The sequence below is a fragment of the Lepidochelys olivacea genome (assembly GCF_965140295.1).
Source record: "Lepidochelys olivacea isolate rLepOli2 genome assembly, chromosome: 2".
NCBI lineage: Eukaryota > Metazoa > Chordata > Testudines > Cheloniidae > Lepidochelys > Lepidochelys olivacea.
In genome coordinates this window covers 201,834,101-201,859,047 of record NC_140412.1, presented here as the reverse complement: position 1 = coordinate 201,859,047, position 24,947 = coordinate 201,834,101, and the positions used below count along the sequence as shown (strand labels likewise).

The 24,947-nt window shown below is 39.6% G+C and overlaps 1 protein-coding gene across 2 annotated transcripts in view; it reads right to left on the bottom strand.

The window, feature by feature from the left end:
* Positions 1 to 24,947, bottom strand: part of ZNF385D (zinc finger protein 385D) — a 609,568-nt gene that overhangs the window by 357,413 nt on the left and 227,208 nt on the right. The window contains exon 1 of one of the 2 annotated variants that reach the window (XM_084619095.1): positions 15,865 to 16,147. The exons of the other annotated variant lie outside the window; for it this stretch is intronic. Within the exon in view, the coding sequence (XP_084475221.1) occupies positions 15,865 to 15,874 (10 nt within the window). The 5' untranslated portion in view covers positions 15,875 to 16,147. Of the gene's footprint in view, positions 1 to 15,864; positions 16,148 to 24,947 lie in introns of those variants that run through there. 2 annotated transcript variants of the gene reach the window in all.

The window sequence follows — 24,947 nt, the reverse complement described above, 5'->3', positions numbered from 1 at the left end:
TAAAACAGATCATGAAACAGACATTTCCTGACTCTCAAAAAAAAAAAAAAAGAGTTAAAGAAAAAAAATTTAATTGTCAAAACATTTCATTTTTACATTCTCTAAACAAAAATCCGGGTTTTTGGTTCAAAACAACTTTTTTTAAATTTAAGCTACTTAGAATGAAAAAAAATCTAAATTGACCCTAACATGGGGTGGAGAAGGGTTTTCGGTTTGTGATTTTTGAGATTATGACTTTTCATTCTGATTCAAAATGGGAAAAATTTTGGTGTCTCAGATATTTCCCCTCACAATTCTACTAACACCCATTCTATAGAGTCAGTCTCTCTCTCTAAGGATTGTGAGAGTTAGGTTGGGAGTGGATATGGTTTGCTGATCTCTCTGTTTCTGTTGGGGTAATGGGGTTTTGTTTTTTGTGTGTGGGTTTTGTTTTTTTTTTTTTATTAGAGTTTTGTGGTTGTTGTGGGTTTACCTTCAGGATTTCTTTCATTTTAGCAGGCTTTTTGTCTGCATAGGCAGTCCAAGGGTCAGAGACGTCAGTTTGTTGTGGATTCTGAAGGTTTAACCCATGGCCATGGATTGTGGATTTTGTCTCCAGCCTCTGCGTCTGCAGAGGAGTGTGTTCTAGCTGTGCGGAAGGCAACTGGGTTTAAAAATGTGAGGTATGCCTCCCACATGAGCAAAACTGTTGTGTTTGTTGCCATGTTTAGCCTTGTTTAGCAGGTGGTTGTGGAGGGGATTATTGTGGGGTATGTTTTTGTCCCTGTAGTGCTCTTCTCAACACCGGCTGTTCAAGTCACTAGTACTAATGTTCCTCCCTTTTTAGGAAATGAGCAGCTGGCTAGCGCCCTGGCAAGTTATGGTAAGATGACTAGCCCTATTAGGAGGATTCCTTTGGGCTGTAAAGCCCCAGAGATTTGGCATGTCTTGTCCTTTCATAGGCAAGTTTGTAGGATATTAAAAAAAATTATTCCAAAGTTTTAAATACTGAGGTATAGGATTGGGGAGTGTGACAACATTGTACTTCTTGCGACTGAGGACACGGTCTGTGTTCATTGTGAGATTCTGACACATTTGGTTAATTAGTGCCCTAAGAGGAGGCAAACTGCTCCTGATAAGCGTGACCCTGTGCCTGGGAATGTGGGGGTTTCTGAGAGTAAAGCACAAGGTGGGCTGTGGCAGAGACCGGGTCCTAAGAGTCTCCAGATGTCTATGGAGATATATCTGAGAGGTTTGTGGGGGAGATGGCATTACTGGTTCTGTGGCTCCTGACTCAGTGGCCTCTCAGCCTGAGCCTGACTGCAAAATGGAAGCTGAACCAGTTGATATGGAACTTGTAGCTGTGGCTGAGGATTCTAGTGTGCGGGCAAAGCTGCAAAGCAAAAAATGGCATATAAGGGATGCACACAGATGCAGGCAACCAAACTACAGTTTCTGAGGGGGCTGTGAAGTGAGCTAGTTTGGTCAGTGCAGTTGGGAAGAACACTTTCTCCAGTCTCTCTGAGGTTTGCCCCCTTTGAGGTCGGTAGCAACTCTGAGTTTGAGGGTGTAAGGGATGACAAACTCACTGATTCTTTGGGTCCTGAACTCGCTCCAGGGGATATATTCTGGACACTATTTGGTCGGCTTCTGGATAAGACAAAAGGGAAATGTGGAGCAGAACTGGCAGATTGGTTTCCTAACTTTAAATTTTTTGTTGTCTGCTCAGTATACTATGAGACATATGTCTTTGTTTGTGGTTGACAAACAGAAGCATTACAGATTGAAAAAAAAAATACTCTGATGACTAAAGTGTGTGTCTCTTTGATCAATGGAAATATTGGGGATTCATGTTTAGAAGAATTTGGTGGTTTTATTTGAGGGGTTGCTCAGAACTTGGGAATGGGTGACAGGGGATGGATCATTTGATGATTACCTGTTCTGTATATTGCCTCTGGGGCACCTGGCACCTGTTGGAAGACAGGATACTGGGCTAGATGGACCTTTGGTCTGACCCAGTATGGCCATTCTTATGTTCTTGGCGGGGAGAGGAGTTCTATGTCTGTCTTTTTCTTATTTTTTCTGATGAGTATTAGTCCACTGGAAAATTTTGTATGGGGCTGTCTGAATGTGAATGGGTGCAAGGACATTAAAAAAAAAAAACTTATGGCTCTTTTTGAGTATCTGTCCCAGAAAAAGGTGCACATTTCATTTTTGCAAGGGATGCACACAGATGCAGGCAACCAAACTGATTGACTGCTGATTGGGAAAGGGAGGTTCTTCTGAGTCATGGCTACACAGGGTTGCCACTCTCTTTGCCTACAGGGTGAAGTCTGATTCGGTGGTTGAACAAGAAGTTGTTCCAGGACGTTTACTGGTAGTTCAAGCTACTTTTTGATCAAAATATATAATTTATTTTTAATTAATGTCTATGTTCCTACTGCAGGGAAAGTCAGGCTGAGTTTTTTCTGACCTGAGGGGCTCTTTTGACAAATTGCTTGACAAGTAATATTTTAATTGAGGGGAGGGGGTTGATTTTACTTGTACTTTTAATGTGAGATTGGATAGGAACAATTGGAACTGCATCCACTGTCTGCTCAGCAACTTGCAGCTTTTTTAAAGGCTTCTAGCCTGACGGACGGGCAGCAGTACATCTGGTTGAGTCCTAGTGCCAGCTCTTTCTTGGTGGACCATTTGGACAGTTTTTGTTGTTTTCAGGCACCATTTCTGTTTCCTTCCTAGTAGTACTGTCCCTACTGGGATTTCAGATCAGGTCTTACTTGTGTTGTCTCTTCCTTCCAGTCAAGCCCATAATCCATATTGGCATTTTAATAGTCGCCCTTTTCCAGACTCTATTTTTGGGGCGCCTGAGTAGCCTCAAAGGACTTTTTTTACCTCCTTGAGGCAATGGTGAGTGGTGTGTAAAGTTAATATGAAATGTTTTTGGCAGCAATACATGCCGCAGACAATCCAGTAGCCTTTGCTGGAGTATGGAGGAGTTAAGAGTTGAGGACTGTGGAACTTGAAAAAGGTTTTCATGGTGTAATGAAGTTGTGTTGCAAAAGAGCTTGAAATATTTAAAAAACCCAGCTCTTTCAGGACCTGTTGGATAGCAAAGTTCAGGGTGCACTGGTTAGGGCCCAATTTCAGAGACTTTCTTAAATGGATGCAACTACTCAGTTCTTCTTAGGCCTGGAAAAGAAAAATGAAGAGCAGAAGAGGTGTGTCCATTTCAAGATGTTGTCAGACTGAGTGCTTTCAGATCCTGTGTGGATTAGCAACTTTGCTGTGGATTTTTTTGTTTTTCTTTTTCCCCCAGCAACAGAGCCTATGCATCAATCATTCCTGTATATCCATCTGAGACTTGATGGCTACTTTTTGGATCTTCCTAGGAACTCAACTTTGAATATTGACAGAGTTGAACAGGACCTGCAATTCTCAGAATACACTTCTGCTCTAAATGACTTTGCTCCAAGAAAGGCATTAATGGTTTGCTTACTGAGTTTTGTGAGGCCCTTTGTATCCTTCTTAAGCCTGACTTGCTCCAAGTTTTTTAGGAGACAATCAGAGAGAAGGTATTGCCACTCAGTTATTTTCAAAGTGGTTCCTGCCCTGTTCCCCAAGGGGGACCTTGAGGAGGTGAAGTGTCCCTCCTTTGCTCCAACTATAAACTTTTTCCAAAGACCTTGGCAAACAGACTGAAAATGGAGATGGATTTGGTCATGCACCCTGGTTAGACCTATTGCATCCCCAACAGCTGCATTTCTTTATACTTTTCCTGTTCTTGACTTATGACTTATGTCCGGAGTGCAATCTAGAATTACAGCAAAATATTTTGCCAAAGTAACAAATGAAACAATTTTGTCTCTCACTTTATCACTCATTAGCACGATCAGTTCATTTTGAATTCTTGGTCCCAAATAGTGGTCATGCATTTCATTTTCAGTTACTCTTCAGAAATGTTCACTCATCACGGTGTTAAATTTTCCCAGCAGTTGTACAAGGCCCAAAAACTTGCCATTTTGGGGCTGGAATAATTTCTCAGTGCTTCCTCTAAATATCCATCAATATCCATATGATATTGATATCCATATGTTGATGGATATTCAACCATAGATAAGACGTTCAAGAACACAACGCCAATGCTGCTTCTCTGACTCCAGCAATCTTTGATTTTGGGCATCAAGAGTGGTCTGATTTTTTAACCTTACACTCAGCTCACACCATTTGTGCATACTTTCAATGTGGTCTTGTGCCTTTTCATGTTGCGGTAATGTGTGACTAAGATTTTTCCAATCATTAATACCCATGCTTGCTATATTAAAATTCAGAGGGGTAGCCATGTTAGTCTGGATCTGTAAAAGTGGCAAAGAGTCCCCATTTTTTCATGATTTGTGTGTATAAAAACAAACATCTTCTGTATTTTCCGATGAAGTGAGCTGTAGCTCACGAAAGCTTATGCTCAAATAAATGGGTTAGTCTCTAAGGTGCCACAAGTACTCCTTTTCTTTTTGCGAATACAGACTAATACGGCTGTTACTCTGAAACCTGTCATTATGCAAGGCACTGCATTTAGCCGTATGGAGTGGAAATCTATCAACTGCATGAAAAAACTTGTACAGATACAGACAGACATCATCTTCCTTTCCAAATGCAAACAGATGGACATCGTACCAAAAGGACTGAAGGTAAAAAATCCATTACAATCTACATACCACACAGACTATGCTGACAGCTTGTGCCACACACTCTCAAAGAAACTGCGGAATCACCTGATCAACATCCTCTACAGCAAACAGAGAAAGATTAAGAATGAGCTCTCAAAAATGGATACTCTCATAATAAACCAACCTTCCACACAAACTTCCTCCTGGCTGGACTTTACTAAAACTAGACAAGCCATTTACAACACACACTTTGCTTCTCTACAAAAGAAAAAGGACACTAAACTTTCTAAACTACTACATGGCACGAGGGGCCACAGCAATGGTTCCCTCAACCCACCCAGCAATATTGTTAACCTATCCAACTATACTCTTAGCCTAGCAGAAGCAGCTGTCCTATCTCAGGGCCTCTCCTTCTGCCCCTCCCCCCCCTCCCCCCATGAACATGATACAGTTCTGTGGTGACCTAGAATCCTATTTTTGACGTCTCCGACTCAAGGAATATTTCCAACACACCTCTGAACAACATACTAATCCACAGAGACCTCCCTACCAACACTACAAAAAGAAGGATTCTAGGTGGACTCCTCCTGAAGGTCAAGACAGCAGAGTGGACTTCTACACAGAGTGCTTCCGCCGACGTGCACATGCTGAAATTGTGGAAAAGCAGCATCACTTGCCCCATAACCTCAGCCGTGCAGAGCACAATGCCATCCACAGTCTCAGAAGCAACTCTGACATCATAATCAAAAAGGCTGACAAAGGAGGTGCTGTTGTCATCATGAATAGGTCGGAATATGAACAAGAGGCTGCTCGGCAGCTCTCCAACACCACTTTCTACAAGCCATTACCCTCTGATCCCACTGAGAGTTACCAAAAGAAACTACAGCATTTGCTCAAGAAACTCCCTGAAAAAGCACAAGATCAAATCTGCACAGACACACCCCTCGAACCCCGACCTGGGATATTCTGTCTACTACCCAAGATCCATAAACCTGGAAATCCTGGGCACCCCATCATCTCAGGCATTGGCACCCTGACAGCAGGATTGTCTGGCTACGTAGACTCTCTCCTCAGGCCCTACGCTACCAACACTCCCAGCTACCTTCGAGACACCATTGACTTCCTGAGGAAACTACAATCCATCGGTGATCTTCCTGATAACACTATCCTGGCCACTATGGATGTAGAAGCCCTCTACACCAACATTCCACACAAAGATGGACTACAAGCCATCAAGAACACTATCCCCGAAAATGTCATGGCTAATCTGGTGGCTGAACTTTGTGACTTTGTCCTTACCCATAACTATTTTACATTTGGGGACAATGTATACCTTCAAATCAGCGACACTGCTATGGGTACCCGCATGGCCCCACAGTATGTCAACATTTTTATGGCTGACTTAGAACAACGCTTCCTCAGCTCTCGTCCCCTAACGCCCCTACTCTACTTGCGCTATGTTGATGATATCATCATCATCTGGACCCATGGAAAAGAAGCTCTTGAGGAATTCCACCATGATTTCAACAATTTCCATCCCACCATCAACCTCAGCCTGGTCCAGTCCACACAAGAGATCCACTTCCTGGACACTACAGTGCTAATAAACAATGGTCACATAAACACCACCCTATACCGGAAACCCACTGACCGCTATTCCTACCTACATGCCTCCAGCTTTCACCCTGACCACACCACACGATCCATTGTCTACAGCCAAGCTCTGCGATACAACCGCATTTGCTCCAACCCCTCAGACAGAGACAAACACCTACAAGATCTCTATCAAGCATTCTTACAACTACAATACCCACCTACGGAAGTGAAGAAACAGATTGACAGAGCCAGAAGAGTTCCCAGAAGTCACCCACTACAGGACAGGCCTAACAAAGAAAATAACGGAATGCCACTAGCCTTCACCTTCAGCCCACAACTAAAACCCCTCCAATGCTTTATCAAGGATCTACAACCTATCCTGAAGGATGACCCAACACTCTCACAAATCTTGGGAGACAGGCCAGTCCTTGCCTACAGACAGCCCCCCAACCTGAAGCAAATACTCACCAGCAACCACATACCACACAATAGAACCATTAACCCAGGAACCTATCCTTGCAACAAAGCCCGTTGCCAACTGTGCCCACATATCTATTCAGGGGACACCATCACAGGGCCTAATAACATCAGCCACACTATCAGAGGCTCGTTCTCCTGCACATCTACCAATGTGATATACGCCATCATGTGCCAGCAATGCCTCTCTGCCATGTACATTGGTCAAACTGGACAGTCTCTACGTAAAAGAATAAATGGACACAAATCAGATGTCAAGAATTATAACATTCATAAACCAGTCGGAGAACACTTCAATCTCTCTGGTCACGCGATTACAGACATGAAAGTTGCGATATTACAACAGAAAAACTTCAAATCCAGACTCCAGTGAGAGACGGCTGAATTGGAATTCATTTGCAAATTGGATACAGTTAACTTAGGCTTGAATAGAGACTGGGAGTGGCTAAGTCATTATGCAAGGTAACCTATTTCCCCTTGTTTTCCTAACCCCCCTCCCCCCGCAGACGTTCTTGTTAAACCCTGATTTGTGCTGGAAATGGCCCGCCTTGATTATCGTACACATTGTAAGGAGAGTGATCACTTTACATAAGCTATTACCAGCAGGAGAGTGGGGTGGGGGGAGAGAAAACCTTTTGTAGTGATAAATACCCATTTTTTCATGATTTGTGTGTATAAAAACAAACATCTTCTGTATTTTCCACAGTATGCATCTGATGAAGTGAGCTGTAGCTCACGAAAGCTTATGCTCAAGTAAATTGGTTAGTCTCTAAGGTGCCACAAGTACTCCTTTTATTTTTTTAAAGAGTACTGTGGCACCTTATAGACTAACAGACGGATTGGAGCATAAGCTTTCATGGGTGAATACTCACTTCGTCGGATGCATGTGGTGGAAATTTCCAGTAGCAGGTATAAATATGCAAGCAAGAATCAGGCTAGGGATAACGAGGTTAGTTCAATCAGGGAGAATGAGGCCCTCTTCTAGCAGTTGAGGTGTGAACACCAAGGGAGGAGAAACTGCTTTTGTAGTTGGCTAGCCATTCACAGTCGTTGTTTAATCCTGAGCTGATGGTGTCAAATTTGCAAATGAACTGAAGCTCAGCAGTTTCTCTTTGAAGTCTCGTCCTGAAGTTTTTTTTGCTGCAGGATGGCTACCTTTAAATCTGCTGTTGCGTGTCCAGGGAGGTTGAAGTGTTCTCCTACAGGTTTTTGTATATTGCCATTCCTAATATCAGATTTGTGTCCATTTATCCTTTTACTTAGGGACGTCCAGTTTGGCCGATGTACAAAGCAGAGGGGCATTGCTGGCACATGATGGAGTATATTACATTGGTGGGCATGCAGGTGAATGAATCAGTGATGGTGTGGCTGATCTGGTTAGGTCCTGTGATGGTGTCACTGGTGTAGGTATATGGGCAGAATTGGCATCGAGGTTTGTTGCATGGATTGGTTCCTGAGTTAGAGTTAGTATTGTGCTGTGCGTAGTTGCTGGTGAGAATATGCTTCAGGTTGGCGGACTGTCTGTGGGCAAGGACTGGCCTGCCTCCCAAGGCCTGTAAAACTGAGAGATCCTTGTCCAGGATGGGTTGTAGATCACTGATGATGCATTGGAGAGGTTTTAGCTGAGGACTGTATGTGATGGCCAGTGGAGTTCTGTTGGTTTCTTTCTTGGGCTTGTCTTGCAGCAGGAGGTTTCTGGGTACACGTCTGACTGTTGATCTGTTTCCTTATTTCCTCATGCGGGTATCATAGTTTTGAGAATGTTTGGTGAAGATCTTGTAGGTGTTGGTCTCTGTCTGAGGGGTTGGAGCAAATGCGGTTGTAGACCAACACCTACAAGATCTTCACCAAGTATTCTCAAAACATTGGCTGCCCAACCTCTGGGCTAGCAAAAGCTATACAGACTCACTGGGGAAAAAAACAGGAGAATCTTAGTACAACATATGGTCACTCTATACACTAGTATGTAGATGAGCATATTACAGTCGTTGGAGGGCCCTATTTAGCAGTAATAGGGCTATAGGAAAGCCAGTCAACATTTTTTGTTTCTATGGTGAAAACTAGCCCACTCCCTGCCCCAAACCAAACTTATCATAAATAATTGTCAACAACTTAATTTTCTGTTTAAAAAAAATGCTTGATTTGCATGTTGGGTTGATTTCCCTTAATCAAGAGAAGGCTTTTGATTGTGTATATATTGTATATTTGTTTCTCACCCTTTGTGCTTTCGATTTTGGGCCCAGGTTTGTCTCCTGCAGTTACTGTATGATTTTATATATATATTATGTATACACACACTGCTTAAGGTGAATGGTATTTTGAGGTCCCCCTTTCCAGTCTGTAAGAGAATCTGTCGGCTGCTCCTGCGGATTGGGATGTTGACAAGCCAGGCAGCTTACATGCCTTCAAGGGGTTGTCTAAATTAACTTTTAATAGCTAAGGCCATAAGTCATTGTATATGCTTGTGGAAAGGATTCATCTTTTTGAACACTTGTTGATTATCCCAATATGATAAGGAGAAGACAGCTTCTGGACACGGACTCCAGCCAACCAGCCTGTCAAACTGCATGCAAGCCTCCAATTACGAAGAGGATGGGTGATCTCCAATGGCGAATTATTCACAGAGCTATCACCATGAATGTTTGTGTGTGCATTGTTTGACTCCAGAGAGGTCCATGTTTTGTCATGTTTATGTTTCATCAAACAAAAATTTCCTCAACATTTTGGTTTTGAAAAATTAGCATTTTCCAATTCATTTCCAACATAAAATTCACAGCCGGTTCTACTTATGTGACTTCAAGTTTTCATATAAAGAACTGATTAAAAACATTTATAAAAACCAAAAAGTGGAGTGGTACTCTATTTACAAACCAGAAAACTTCAAAAATATGAAGTGACTTAGCAAAGTGGGGACGTAACATTATGTTAAAGGAATATGCAGCATACTAAGCTAGCCAACGAGCCTACACCACCAGGCAGGGTAGCCCCCGGAAAGCTTTGCAAAGGCCATATATCTTAGAGCAAATCACAAACACTGAAAATTCTTCTGTTCCAGTGTATTCTTACTGGTCTACATGAGCCTTATGAAAAGGAAACTGGTCAATGAATCACCATCAAAACTGAACAAAATAAAGCTACCACCTTCAACAAATAACTTGTCACCAGCCTGGACCTCTTTGGTGTTCACCAACAACCCCTCATTCTGTAGCAATGGAGACATATTATGGACAAAACATCTAGCTAACCCTTTCTATTAAGCCCCTGTGAGAAGTCTGCTGATATTGGAACATGATTGGAACATGTAATATCACCTTGCGGTAATATCAATTTGAACGGAAGTTTCTATCTTTCTTGAGCAACCAGCCATTCAGAACCATGAAATCTGGCTGTAGTGTTTATTCACAAACTAGTTTGACTTGGCAAAGACTTTTGTATACATACTTTCTTTTACCCTTGTGAGGAATGAGTTATTCTAGGTTAAACTGCTTCTTGTGAAGTAGGTACCCAAGTTATGAAAAAAACCATGTAAATAACTAAAGTATATAATGCATGTTTTGCAAGTTTCACTTCAGCTATGTCTCTGCCATTCCTCCTTCTGGATGCCTCACAGATCCCTTTTCACAACCCTACTTCCTAGCGCACAGCCTGCATACTCTCTCTATTTCTCCTACTCTGGTGGAGAAAGGAAGGAAGAGGGTCAGACACCTGACACGGCAGACATCTATAAACTGTTCTGTCCACAGCACCCCAACAGTGTTGGAGGATAAAGGGCAGCAACAGCACTTTTATGTTTCCTGCAGTCTGTAATAGCTCCAGAGGTGCAGGGAGAAAGCTCCCGTGAAAGGGGAGTTGGAGACTAAGGAGTAGAGAAATGAAAGGGTTCAAGAGAGGGAGAGGAACAGCAGAACCTGCCTGGGAACAGCTGTTCCCTAGCTGGGTTTTAAAGAATAAAGGTCTGGAACACTTCAGCAATTCCAACAACTTCTTCATGGAAACCTTGTCCTTGTCTATTGCCAGGAGAAAAATCACTCAGTGCTCTTTCTATCCCCTAACACAGACCTAAAACCTGGATGACCGGGATACAGGAAGTCTGAAGATTCTAGAAATCGGCAGTGTTGGTCTGCAACAGCTTTCTCAAAAAGCTTTCCCCAAAACAGGAGATTCAATGCAGGCCAGGAGTTGGCCATATCATTAGTGTGCTGTATTGGGTTTATCAAGGAGGGACTGCACAATGACTTCCTTACTGCCTAAAACAGAGGTACATCCCCAAATTACTAATTTAGAGGGACTCAGAATGTCCCCTGCAGAGTTCTTATTTCCCAGAAATAAATGAATCTCTACTCCCTGTGCAACTCCCACCTCCTCAGAGTAGTACTGTACAACTCCACCACCACCACAGAAGAACATCCCCAGACATGGATCTCTGACCTCTCTGGCATGGTGAGAACTAATCTCCTTGCTTGCAAAACATTGCTCCACAAAATGCAAACATCAAATCTCCTCCATAGATCTCACATCTTCAAAGAAAAAAGAAAAGAAAGAGAACCATCCCTTTCATCATCTCACCACCATTAAACTCTTCTTTTCAAGCTTTCTTATTTCAGCAGTCTTAATCCTCTGAACCAATCAAGCAAATTTTACCCTTAATCAATATCCCCACTCACTATCCCATCCACCTTTAAGTAATCCACTTCATAATCCATAATCAATAGATTAATATTTTAAGCACCACTCAGATCTTCACTATCCTTTTGTCTCCTTTTATCCTTTTTGTTTTCCTAATGGAGTTAAGAATGTCAAGAATGGCTGCTTTTGCCTGCAGACGAATAAAATGAAATATTTATGTCAAATAGATTCCCCAACTTTACATGCTTAAAAAGAACAGAATGTTCTGTGACCCAGGAGTGTTTAATGAGCTAGATAATGGGTTCTTTTTAAAGGTTACCCCCATTCTAGTGGTCTTGTTGTAGATGGGACTGAGTCCCTGCTCAGTAGGTTATGGCCAAATCCTTATTCAGTGTTGACCCTATCCTTACATCGTATGCATCCGATGAAGTGGGCTGTAGCCCATGAAAGCTTATGCTCTAATAAATGTGTTAGTCTCTAAGGTGCCACAAGTACTCTTGTTCTTTTTGCGAATACAGACTAACACAGCTGCTACTCTGAAACCTATCCTTACATTGACATCAATGATATGTTGATGATGATTTTAGGATTTGGCCTATAGTAGGCAGCATTAAAGATACCATCATCTTAGGAATCACACTTGGTCTGAAAGTGTCTTACCTACTATAATTACAAGTAACACCAAAGATCACGAACAGAAAGAGGTTAGAGAGAAAAAGAGCTTCTCTATTTTTTCAGGTTGCTTTTTTTGCTAATTTGACAGGACTTTGAATATAGTCTGTTTCACATTCCCCCCTGCACCGTTGGTCGGTTGTCTCTGTTATATCTGTGTGCCTTAGGGGAGAGTTGCAGACTGCAGTCCCAGAGCACCTTGTGGCATGGCATGGCACTACAGACATTTTAGTTCCCTTCTGGCTCTCCCACTAACTTTTTCCACAGCCCAGAATAGGACAAATAACATCCCCCTTTCCTTAGGGACTAATTTATCCAGGTGTTTTTTTTTTAATATGGTATCTTTTGAGCCTTCAGGCCCAAACCTTCCTTTTGAGGATCTCCAATTCACTTTGCTCCAGGACTTCAGGTCCCCAGTCCCCTCACTACCACCAGTTCCTTCTGAGCTGTGGAGTTCTGCCAGTCCCACTGAAGCTCCTGGCCTCCCTGGAGAGTCTTTCACATAGGTGTCCTTCTGCTCTGGTCCCTGGACTCTCACACTTTTCCCCCTTTGGGTTCAGGAAACTCACTACCCTCCTTCCTGGGGCTGTACTGTGATTCAAGCAGACTTCCCCGGACCAGCAGTTCAGGTCCCCATTCCAAGGACCTGCTTTCCTGATTCTACGCTCCACTGCACACTCTGACTGTCACACACACCCTCCTCTCCAGTCACCTCACAGCTTGGTTTTAGCCTGTCATTCAGGAAGTAGCCACTTGATTAACCCCGGGCCCCCATTCCCAATTTATCTGCTGATCCCTTGAACATCTGTTTTCTTAAAGTGACCATGCCATGGAACAGGGGTTGGCCAAGCCCCACTGGCCTTTAATGGGAACAAAATCACCCTGGTAGAAGAAGAAGAAAAAACTTAAAAAAAAAAAGAAAAAGAAAAACGTGAACAATGTCAGACAGTGGGATCCACTGGCAGGTATGTTATCAGAAACTACTTTAAACTTAGTTTTTCAAATTAAGTATAGTTCAAATGTGTCCCTCTGGAACATAGTCATTTAAAGGGATAAAATGAAGTGGCAATATTTTATGGACTGCTATGTAAAATGAGAAGGTGTTTATCTGAAGAAAAAACAAACAAACAATCTATGCCCACATTGTCAAAATAATGACTAGTTTCTGAGATGGTAGGAGCTTCTACTGCCAATTTTTTGGCCCACAAACAAACACTCTAATATGAGCACAAACTTCATCTGTATATAAGAATCAGATAATTTAGTTTGAAAATGTAGCCCTAAAGGCTTGTTCATATTTGAATAAACTCTTATTGTAGAGCACTATTTAGTATTCCTCACTCACTTGTTAATCCTGAAAATGCCCACTGAACTCAATGGGAGTTTGAGTGACTAAAGAATGCTGAACAGGGCCCTTCGAGACTGTTAAAAATACTGTGTACAAGAAATTATTGCAGGTTATGTTTTCTGCAAGGCACTGTGTTTGTTTTTCTATTATTATGAGGAGAAATCAACAAACAAAGCAAACCTTTCAAAGGAAAGAAGCCTTCAGCAAATGCATGTAGTGATAGAGGTACATCATGATCATTGGTTTACCAACAGTATTCTTGATGTACTGTTTTGTATACGGACTTTTAAAATGCAAAGCATGCCAAAAACATTTGAAAGGAATAGGGAAATCAACTACTTGATGAATTCCTTTTAAACATAAACGTACACATAGCCTTCCATGGCTTTAAAAACTATAATCTTATCTCATTTTAGTAAATCTTGCTTATTTTCCCCCTCCACATTTTAGTTTAGAGAGTAAATAATAATCCTGGTTCCACTGAAGTGGGAGGAGCTTACCACTGACTGAAATGGGGCCAGGATTTCACTCCAGGTTTTTCCAGGTGAGTAGCCTGGTTTTTCAAATTCTTGCTGAGTTACTGTAGCTGGCAGAAATAGACCACATTAGCAGAACAACTTTGGAAAGTGGCATGTTGTCTAGAAAGCCAATAAAGTGTCATATCTTTAAAAAGAAGTAATTCTATCCACTTGAGACTTAAACCACTTTTCTAAGAAATGAATGATATTATTTCTATTTTACTGGAGGGGGAAATCTGAGGTGAGCATGACACTTCCATTTGTTTCCTTTTCTATATAACTATGCATGAGTAACGGTCTCTTTTAGGCTCTGATCTACATTACAGTTTCCAGTGAGTCAACCTTCTGTCCTATAAAATGATACAAATAGAATTCAGGGAAATCATCTACAAGCCACTATAGTTGTTTAAGAACTTAATTACAGAGTGATTATTTGTAAAAATGTGGATGCATGCAAATTCAAAGACACCATAAGAAAGAATATAATTTGTTTCTTGATTTATATCATTTGCTGGCAGTTCTTCAACATACAATGCATATATGGGCAACTGGGACATCAGGTATGCAGACTTGCTGACAGCAGTATGGTCTGTGGTAACATGATTTCTTTAATAAGAGATAGCGGTAAGTCAAATCTATCAAAGGTTATTTCTACTTTAATATTTCAAAATGTCAAAGACACAACCAAAAACACACTGGGAAAAATAATAAAACTTTACTCTAAAAATTTCTGTTTATTGGTATATATTTTACTAAGAAATTGCTTTATAAATCTTGAACTTCTGGTCTACAATTCAGGTCACACTTGTTTTGCTCACTCTCTTAAAAGCATCATTCCCGCAAAAATGTTTCCTTGGAGTTCTCAGTATTTTTCTAGGTAATTATTTTTGTCTCTATTTCCTGGTAGAGTGGTTAACCTATGTTCTGGGCATATCTGTGGAATGCAAAACACAACAAACATGCATAGCACACCAAGAGAAAAAAATATCAAAGAAAAGATTCAATTTGCTGCTGCTGAGCAGTATGATTAATAAATTCAGTGATGTAGCATGCAATCTTCTTCTAGTGACTATTACCATTTATCATTAGATTCATTCTTCTGAATGTATATATGTACTGAATGAGTGTCCTGTATTAATTTATCAAATGTAGATTTTAACATGTATCATTCACCTTCTGAAAGCATTATTCCATAAAACTAATTTATGTACACGGGTTATCAATAACGTTCCTGGGAAATTTTGTGTGTCCTGAAATTTTGGGAAAGTGATGATATTGGTGATAATACAGTACAAATACAAAGAGAATGCCATCGTATGTACACACAATATAAATTTTATGTATTAACTATACTAACGTATAAAACTCAGTGCTGAAGTACCTCTATTTCTCAGCCAAATTTAACCTTTGAAGTAATTAGGATCCAAATAGCTATTGTACTGTACACAATAAGAATTTGTATACTACAGTTGTATTTTTTACTAACAAATCTGCCCAATCTTCCTTCTCAGATTCAAGAAGACAGTCAGGAAAAGAAAAAGTAAACACATCTAACAGTAATTTAAGCATGGCAGGTTAATGCAACGTGGTGGTCATAGTAAGCCCCTGGAAGACTGGTGTATTTTGTTGCATATAGAAAGACAAAAGAAATTATTAAATAGTGTTACATTCCATGACAGAGACTATGATTGTGTTGAAAATTCAATCAGGTTTCCTTGTCAGTCTAATAATGAGAATTTTAACATGCTCCTGCCAAAAATCAGTGAAGCATAGTATTGCATTCAACAAACAGACTACAGCTAATTCTAATTCTCTGGCTCAGAACAACAGAAAATATCTTAACTGTTACACTTTGCTTTATTTTTGTCTGCATCCTATACTGAATAAGTTAAGAAAAATAACATTAAAATGGATTAATGAGAAACTATATATTTTTCAAATTCCTGTGCTTTTCTTTTTATAGTCTAGCACATTAACTTACCCAACAGCATTGCACTCACTGCTAATGAAAAGAAAGCAGGCAGTACAAATCTTCTTAAGTCTCCCGTGGCAAGAAAACTATTACAGAAATGAATAGAAGAAAGTCTCTTGAGCCTTTCCCTTGCCTGCTTGTTTTACAAAAGGCAGTTAGGATCACACTGAGAAGTGTCAAAGCTGAATAAACCACTAGCAATTGGGTGTATACCCTTTGGGCAGTTAGTCCTTCATAGATGATGATTCGACTTTGTCCAAAAACCAATATGTGAGAAACAGTGCAGAATCTACGAGAGACTGTAGCCACGCTTAAAACTGTAGACAAAGAAACAGTTTGCTTCTAAAGGTTTGCAAGGGAGGGCTTGTCACAGAACATTAATTCAGGCAGCCTGAAATTACATCAAACCAATGCATCTAAATACTGTTAATCTGTAGCTTCTCTCAATGCATTTTAAGAGCAGTTCAGCTGCAGTGTGATGGAGCCTCTAGGTTTATAGTGTAGCTTAAGAACATGGCAGCTCTCTGCTCTCCCATTTCACATTAAAATGCATGCTTAGCTCTTAGAAAAGCATGTTGCAAAATATATTTTTCTCATGCTAGGTTAGGAGCTGCAGCTAAGCATCTAACATTGGACTTTAAATAGTATGATTTAAAATTACTCTCTATATACTGTACATGTACTTTTATCTAAAGGAAATGATTTTTAAAATGCTAAAATGTGGACAATTCTCTTTTAAAGATACCATATACAGTATGTTGGAGCCTGCCAATGAAATAGCTAAAGAACAACATTTATTATAATGGGTATTGTTAGGAAATCAAATAGAATGATTTTAAACTTGAATTTTCATTTAAACTTTTCTTATATAAATTTGAGTCTCTTTAAATTATATTACCTGACTGGAAAACCAAAATTTGGAATGAATAGTTTTCTTTACCATTTTACTCTACATACACACTGAGCTTTTATATTCTTACGTGATTTGAAGTTTAACCTAACACAAACTTTAAAACAGATTTATTTGAAATATTGGCTATGTTTCCTTTAATAAAAACAGGAATCCCTGTACAACACATGGAAATCTGGGCTTTGAGTAATGATAAATATGGTAAGTACTAACATCTATGAAAATGAAAGAAAATTCCACTTGATGGTAATGAGCTCCCCATCCCCCAGTCTTTCCTTTTGGCCTTTCTCCAGCTTCTGAGAGCATCCATTAGAGATGATAAATTTCCAGCTTTCAAGTTTCAAATTGTTCTGAGGCTGCAGAATATAGAGGCAGCATGCATAGATTTAGCATGTTGGTTAATATGAGTTGGGTCTGAGCCAAACAGGATGGGAACAATGATGGTCCAAGTCATTTTTTTCATTTTACCATGGAACATATTGAAAGATTACCCACTGTGACCCTAGAGACTGACTGGGCAATGGGCTAGTGTGTTAAGATAGCATGGGCTTCTTCATGGCTCAGTACTAATGCTCCCTTGCCCTGCTGAGCAGGGCTCTAAGCCATTCCTGTAACACTGGCACCCCTTTGTGTCAGTTTGAATGCAATTGTCTGTAGGGTTTTGCATTCACAATTTCCGTTTCTCTACTTCTTTTATAATTCTTCCCTGTACGTTATCTTAACTTGTGGTTTAGGAGGGTGTTATGCACTTTTACAAAAGTAGCATGTGCAGGATACCAGGTCATAGAAAGAGAAACATTCATCTTCCTCCTCAATTGTCTTTGTATTATATTGAGTGCACATTTACAGATGAAAGGCCTGATCCAAAAAATAGAGAAGTTAATGGGAGTCTTTCCATTGATTTCAGTGGATTTGGGGTTAGGAGCTAAAACTGACTGTTGATGCCTGGTTAACTGGCAGTGTACTTCACAGTGAAAAATATCAAGTAAATTATCCTTGCCAGACGGGCCCTCACTGGCTGCATCCAAATATTTAGTTTAATTTTCTTTGGGTTTCTACCACAACAAAAGGGGGTTTTAAGCACCACTGATAAAAGTTAAATAGACAGAAATGAAATTAAACCCCATCAGGTGACAGAACTGAACCTACTGCTAAACATAAAATTCCCATACTAGTTTTTGGGTTACTAGCTTTGCTGAAGAGTCTCTTTTCACTTGTTTGTTTCTGTCTTTTCTGGCCATGGATATAATTGCTATGATCAACGCAAAATACTTTTGAGATGCAGGTCGTCATGAAGGTTTTATTCCAGTAGCAACATATGCCACAGTACTTGAAACATCTGGGATAATGCAGTTGATTAGCACTCTGAGTTACACTGGCTTTTTTCTACATAGTATTAGGCCACCATTACACACACATTTATTATGACACATTTATTCATTTTTAACTGAATTTCCCATTAGATCAATTTACTCAGACACATGTAGAGTTAAACAGCCAAGAGTCACCAAATTGTTAGTCAAGGTGGGCCAGATACTTATCTGGTATAAATGGGTATTGCGCCATTGAATCTGTGAGGTTTCTGTTCCTTGAGTCATTTATCCTAAAACAGAGCCCTCTACACCAAGCAGTTCTCTTTAAAAGTAAGTTAACTTTACAAGCCTTCTGCTTTTTAAAAAACAAACAAAAATTCTTAGCATGTCATTGTGGAAGTACAGCTTTGGAATACAATGTGCTATGGAGCCATTAGTACAGTTGTACAAAAGACCCTTTTGTGTACATAGAATAATCAGAATTTTAGTTTTTAATATTCATAGTACAGAAATAAAGGAAAATATGAAAAAAGAGATCAAAGCTGTTTCAACTCTAGGTTTCTATAAATATGCAGGTGAAGAATTTGAATATTAGGGAGTTATGGATTTAGATTTAATACAACAAAATTACGGTGGGACAATACCATGATATAAATGGAAAATTTTGTCAAGCTCTATCTAAACTTGTTTCCAGTTCAAAATGGTGTCCTCCCCTTCCCCTCAAAAACAAACATTTTCCTCCTAAATGTTCCATTTTTAATGAAAAATCAACCCTCCGCCCAAATTGTAGGTTTTGAAAATCTAAAATTTCACTATATATCAAAGCCCAAACTGTTTTTTCATTTATAGTCCAAGTTTGTTTCTTTTTTTTTTCTTTTTTTTTTCTTTTTTTTTTTTCAAAACTGATGAAAAAAATGTAGCTACCATTTTCCGATCAGTTCTAAACATAGATGACAGCAATTTTCAAAATGAAAAACAAACATTCCTAGGATATTCTATACAAGTAAGTAACTGACAATGGCATCTGCAATTCTAAATCCCCTACGTCTATACACTCTTGCATGGTTGCATGAGCAACAAGTGAAAGTTTGGTGGCTGCATCTTTCTACTAGGTCTCTATATATCAGCATTAACCTGTCAAGCTACATGAGTTTTCCCCATGAACCCTGGAATCCACATGCCCCACAAACTCTCTTTTTCAAGAGATTCCTAATAATCATAGCTTGCCTTCCAATCAGTCTAGATAACTAGGTCCTTCTGTTCTATGGCAACCTAAAATTATCCTGAGCTTGAGCAGCTGTATAGGCACAAAAGGGCACAATTTCCTGGGTTCTATCAATACAACACCAGTGAATGAAAACATCTGTACCAGATGTGTCCTTAAACCACTTTTACATCCCTCCTTGGATGTCAACGGGAAAAGCTGCCCGAGCCCGAATGCCAGGGCAAATTGTTGCAGGATTAGTCTAAGTAAGGAAATGGGGAACCAATAGGAAACGGTTTATTCTAAGCAAGAATCCATCCTACACAAAAATTATTTCCAAACCTGTAGATGAGTATTTTGTGAATTTAATTAATGGCAAAGCGAAAAACTGTACCACAGTTTGAATAGTAATAGAGGTGAACCAGGTAGCGATGTCTATAGTTGAGGTTACTTGTCACTTTCCATTATAAGTCCATGCTTTCTCTTTCTGATCATTTTGTGAAAGATTTAGACTGAAATTCTCCATGCTTGCTCTCTGCCTCAGGATGGCTTAAGTATCAGCAACCATGCTCCAGGCATTTCTGAGCACAGGGATTTTTAAATTATTAAAGCATTACCATAAGATTTTTTTTCTAAGTTATCCAGTTCCCTGCAATCTGATTGATTGAAGGTGTCTGATTTTCACCATCAAGTTATTTTTAAAATAACCACATAGTATACCAGTCCCTGTACTCTGATTGCCTGAAAGTCATTATTAACCAATCAAAGTGCAGGAATTTGCATAACCATTCTGAAGTTATTTTTCAACAACTGCTTTGTGAATATGCAATTTTCTTTACTATGCAAATTTCACTAATATAGTCCCACTGCTCTGATTTCATCCTTTATTCAGAATTTTCAAGGTGTGTTCTAGCAAGAAAGCTGCCAACTGATGTTCTCATTCCTCTAGCAGACGTAATATATATTTTAAAAAATCCAAAACGTACATGACAGAGCAAAAGTTCTAAAGCATGTGAACTGAATGGAGTTTACTAAACAATTCTATTCCTGATGTACAAGAAGAGATAGAAGCCAGGTCATTCCGTCTGAACTATGTTGGCTACACAAGCCTAACAGGAGTAGAGTAGTAAAATCTTATTTTGTCACTAACATCAGTAGATACAACCCCAAATATTCACAGGGGGCAGAGCTGTTGAATAAGTTGTCATTTTAAAGTCACTCTGCAGAATAGACACACACTTTAAGAACCATTTCACTCAGCCTTTAGTCGTAGTCCTGCAACCACTACAAGTAATGGAACTTTTCCCAAGTGATCTTAATGGGAACAGGATTGTGTCTTTCTTGGATTCCTAGCACTCCCTACAAACACATGACTTATGAGGAGAGGCTGAGGGAACTGGGACTGTTTAGTCTGCAGAAGAGAAGAATAAGGGGGGATTCGATAGCTGCTTTCAACTACCTGAAAGGGGGTTCCAAAGAGGATGGATCTAGACTGTTCTCAGAGGTAGCAGATGACAGAATGAGGAGTAATAGTCTCAAGTTGCAGTGGGGGAGGTCTAGGTTGGATATTAGGAAAAACTTTTTCACTAGGAGGGTGGTGAAACACTGGAATGGGTTACCTAGGGAGGTGGTGGAATCTCCTTCCTTCGAAGTTTTTAAGGTCAGGCTTGACAAAGCCCTGGCTGGGATGATTTAGTTGGGGATTGGTCCTGCTCTGAGCAGGGAGTTGGACTAGATGACCTCTTGAGGTCCTTTCCAACCCTGATATTCTAGGATTCTATGAAATCAACTCTAAACTTGTTCATAGTCTAATTGTCATGTTGTTTTGATTTACTATGTTTATTTTGGGAGAATTTATACTATGCACAATACTTTTTCTTAGACAGATACACAAAACAAATTGTACCACAAAATGCTTCCCAGCCAATTACATTCCATGTGTGCAAATAAATAATGAAACACAAAGTTATAAATTGGAAGTAACAATAGCCATATTGGATGAATTTTACAAAATAGCAACTTACAGTACTATTCCAAGTCTAAAATAATTTGCCAAGATATAAACTTCATCAAATATGTATGTAGTGGTTTTTTTTGTATTACCTAAAACGTGTTTAAAAAACTAGATATATGATTTGAGCTCATGATGGGAGAATTGGTTGGGAACTCATGAATATGAATTGTAGCTCTGATGCCCGGAGCCAGAGAGCAAGTACTTCAGGCAGCTAAAATGTCATCTCTGGATCATTGGGATTTTGGCCTGTGTAAGGAGTACAGGATTAAGCCCAAATATCAAATGGGAAAATGAATATTTACAGTAGAAAATTTTGGAAAGTCAGCATTTTCCAAGCACTGTCACACAACTTCTACAGGTCCTATATCCTATCCTAAGAACTGTACATGGAAAAAATTGTGGTAATCTCACATACCACTTGGTAACTACTGGGAAAAGTATGAGAAGTATTGTACTGAGACCACTGGGATTGTGTGAGGAATTCAGGGAGAGGGATAGCTCAGTGGTTTGAGCATTGGCCTGCTAAACCCAGGGTTGTGAGTTCAATCCTTAAGGGGCCATTTGGAATCTGGAGCAAAAATTGGGGATTGGGCCTGCTTTGAGCAGGGGGTTGACTAGATGACCTCCTGAGGTCTCTTCCAACCCTGATATTCTATGAATTATTTATGGAGCTTTGCAAATATAAGTGTTGTATGTGGGGTGGTATTTTAAAAACAGGAACAATGAATATATACCACTGACTGACTTTCCAGTCACATGAAATATTTTGCTTTAGAAACACCATGAACAACTGCAATCAATTATTCTCCGGAGTTGTGAAGTCTGACAGACAGAATGTGCCAAGACTTGTTAGCTTATTGTCAGAAGGCATGGACACTCCTCATCCTGAAAGATAAAAATATGCCCACTTAGGCACATACTGAAGGGCAAGCCTAAACCACAATTTTAATAAGAAACCAAACTTCTCCAAGGTTAGGAACCCAACAAGGTGTTGGAATTGGAAGTAATATTCAGAACCAGGCCACTGTATAGGCTCTTATTCTAAATGTGTATTGTTGTCAGGGAGTGGAAAATTTGAGATGATCATAGCAGTGCATGTATGAGATCAAGGGGTAGTATGCATTTAACCTCCAAAACAACCCTTTGTAAGTGCTTTCTCCTCTACATTATAAAGCACCATCAAGACTGAGAAATTACTAATAGAATTTTCAGTTATTCCAACATTACACTGTGATCCTCTCAAATTTTGCAAGCTAAAGAGAGATGGTCCTGGAAAATGAGTGGACTGCAAACCTCCGAAGAAAACTGAAGAGTGTGTCAAGATATAGTCGTGGTGATACAAGTCAGGATAAACTGGTAGTACTCTTATCTTCAAAGCCTATCTCTATTTCTAGAGTTTCCATGACTAAAGCTGGACAAAATACTTCAGACAAAAGTGCTGTTTCAGTGGACCTGAAAATATTTATGAATTCCACATGAATTCACTTAATAGTTTCAGCTAAAAAAAATAATGGGGCAGGGAGGGAGAGGAGGGCTGTGATGCTAGTGGTGAAGGATAGGGATATATTTATAACCTTTATCCCAGTGGTTAGAGTGCTCACTGGTCCAATTACTATTCATTGTCATTCAGCATAGCAAGTCATATTCATGCATAATAGCAAAGAATTGGACCTAGAAAAGAGTAAGAGCTTGGTGGTTACACTACTGATGTAGGATGGGAAAGCCACAAGTTCCAATCCCTGCTCCAATGACTAATTATTTAAACAAAGTGGAACAGCTTGAACAAGAGAGACAGAGAGACCAGCAGCAGGGAATTCAACCTGGGTCTCCCACATCCCAGGTAAGTGCTCTAAGCACTGGGCTATAGGCTATAAAGGGAGGCCACTGTCTGTGCTAGGAAAAATCTACTTCAGATTGATTTCTTTGAAAAATTCCATTTAAATTCAATTTGCCAATTTTTTTCATAATTTTGATAGAAAAAAAAATATATATATAGGAATTTCCAGCAAACAAAAAAAAAAAATCAGTTACCTCACCCAGCTCTAGTCATGACTAGAAAACAGTAATTACATTTCATGGAAGATTCAGATATTTCAGATTTGGTTTTGCTCAGATTAGAACACAACCCAAAATTTTGAAATTCTCTGCAAAACAGACTTCTTGTTCTCCACCCAGCTCTACTGGGAGCGCCAGCTCCAGGACAGTCTACCTGGTGGGCTGCCTGGAGCAGAGGAACCTGGGACCTGAGCTATGAAGGAGCTGTAAGCCTGAGAGCTGCAAGCCAGGCGGGCTGCCCAAGAGCCAAATGGGCAAGCTGGCAGGAAACCAGACAGGTTTCCAAGGAAAAGTTAGGTGTCAGGCAGCCTGCCAGGTGGGCAGAGGGGGAGGCAAACACTCCAGGCAGCCTCAGAGCCAGTTAATCCAGCAGAGGGGATACCCTGTTCCCTGGCAGTCTCTGGAGTATATTTTATTTTGGAAACATCAAAATGTTCCTGCTGCCCAAACAAAATATTTTGTAATTCTGTCCCCCCTCCACTGCCCCACCAAAAACTCATCTTGCAAACTCATTTTTAATGGGATAGAAATTCTATTTCCCGGCCAGCTTTAAGTTGTAACTCATTAGATGCTCATAAGTATACCAAATTAAGAGTCAAAATGCAAAAAAGTTACATCTACAATGACTCACTTGTTCTGTCTGCAGGAAATCCATTTAGCAGCATCTCTGTTACTCCATCTGTAGTTATTTTTCAAGTCTAAATCTTCTCTGTATATATTGGTTGCCAAAAAAGTACCATGTTCCCTATTTATACTGAAAATGTCTCTTTTATAGAGTTCCTGGGACACAGCATTGTACACTTTTGCACAGCCAGACATTCAATATTTGTTTGCACAATCAATGTAATGTGTAAAAATACCTTCTGCCTCAAATTAAAATAATTTGGGAGAAGATAAAAGAACTTGCTTTTTTCTGTTTAAGAAGATACCAGAAACAAAATGGTCAAAAAATATTCACAACAGGAAATCTTGTCCTCAGTTGTTTAGATCAGAAAATCTACAAGAGATACAAGATGAAAATAGTAGTTCTAGTCTTACTGCGACTAAAACATCTAAGCTTCAATAATCGCTTTGTTATAATTAGCAGAGTTGGTCCAAAAATTATGACAATTTTTTTTAATCAAAATTGATACATACCATAGTATCCAAATGTGAGAGTCAGACAAAATTTCATTTAGGAAAAAAATTTAAAAGTCAGCATTGTGATAAGGTCAAAACATGCTGTTTCAGCCTTTTGGAATGAAATGCTTTTTGTTTCAAAATAACTGTTTCAAAATCTTATTTTATATTATAAATTACAAAAAAGTAATTTTTTTTATAAAACCTGTTAAAATCAAAGGAAGTGTTTTGATTGACTAGAAAGGAACTTAAAATTTCGAAATCTCCCCTGAAATTATTTTTTTAAACTTTTTGCTCTGATTTTTTTTTAAATTTCAGAATTTCCTGGAAACCCAAATTCCAGTTCCTCTAATACTTTCCAGGAATTTAATCATTTTCTTGTCATAGAATTTTATAGAATTGTATTGCTATTTTTAAATAAATAAATAAATAAAATCACTTTGCACAAGAAACAACAGAATGGGTTGGAAGGGGAGA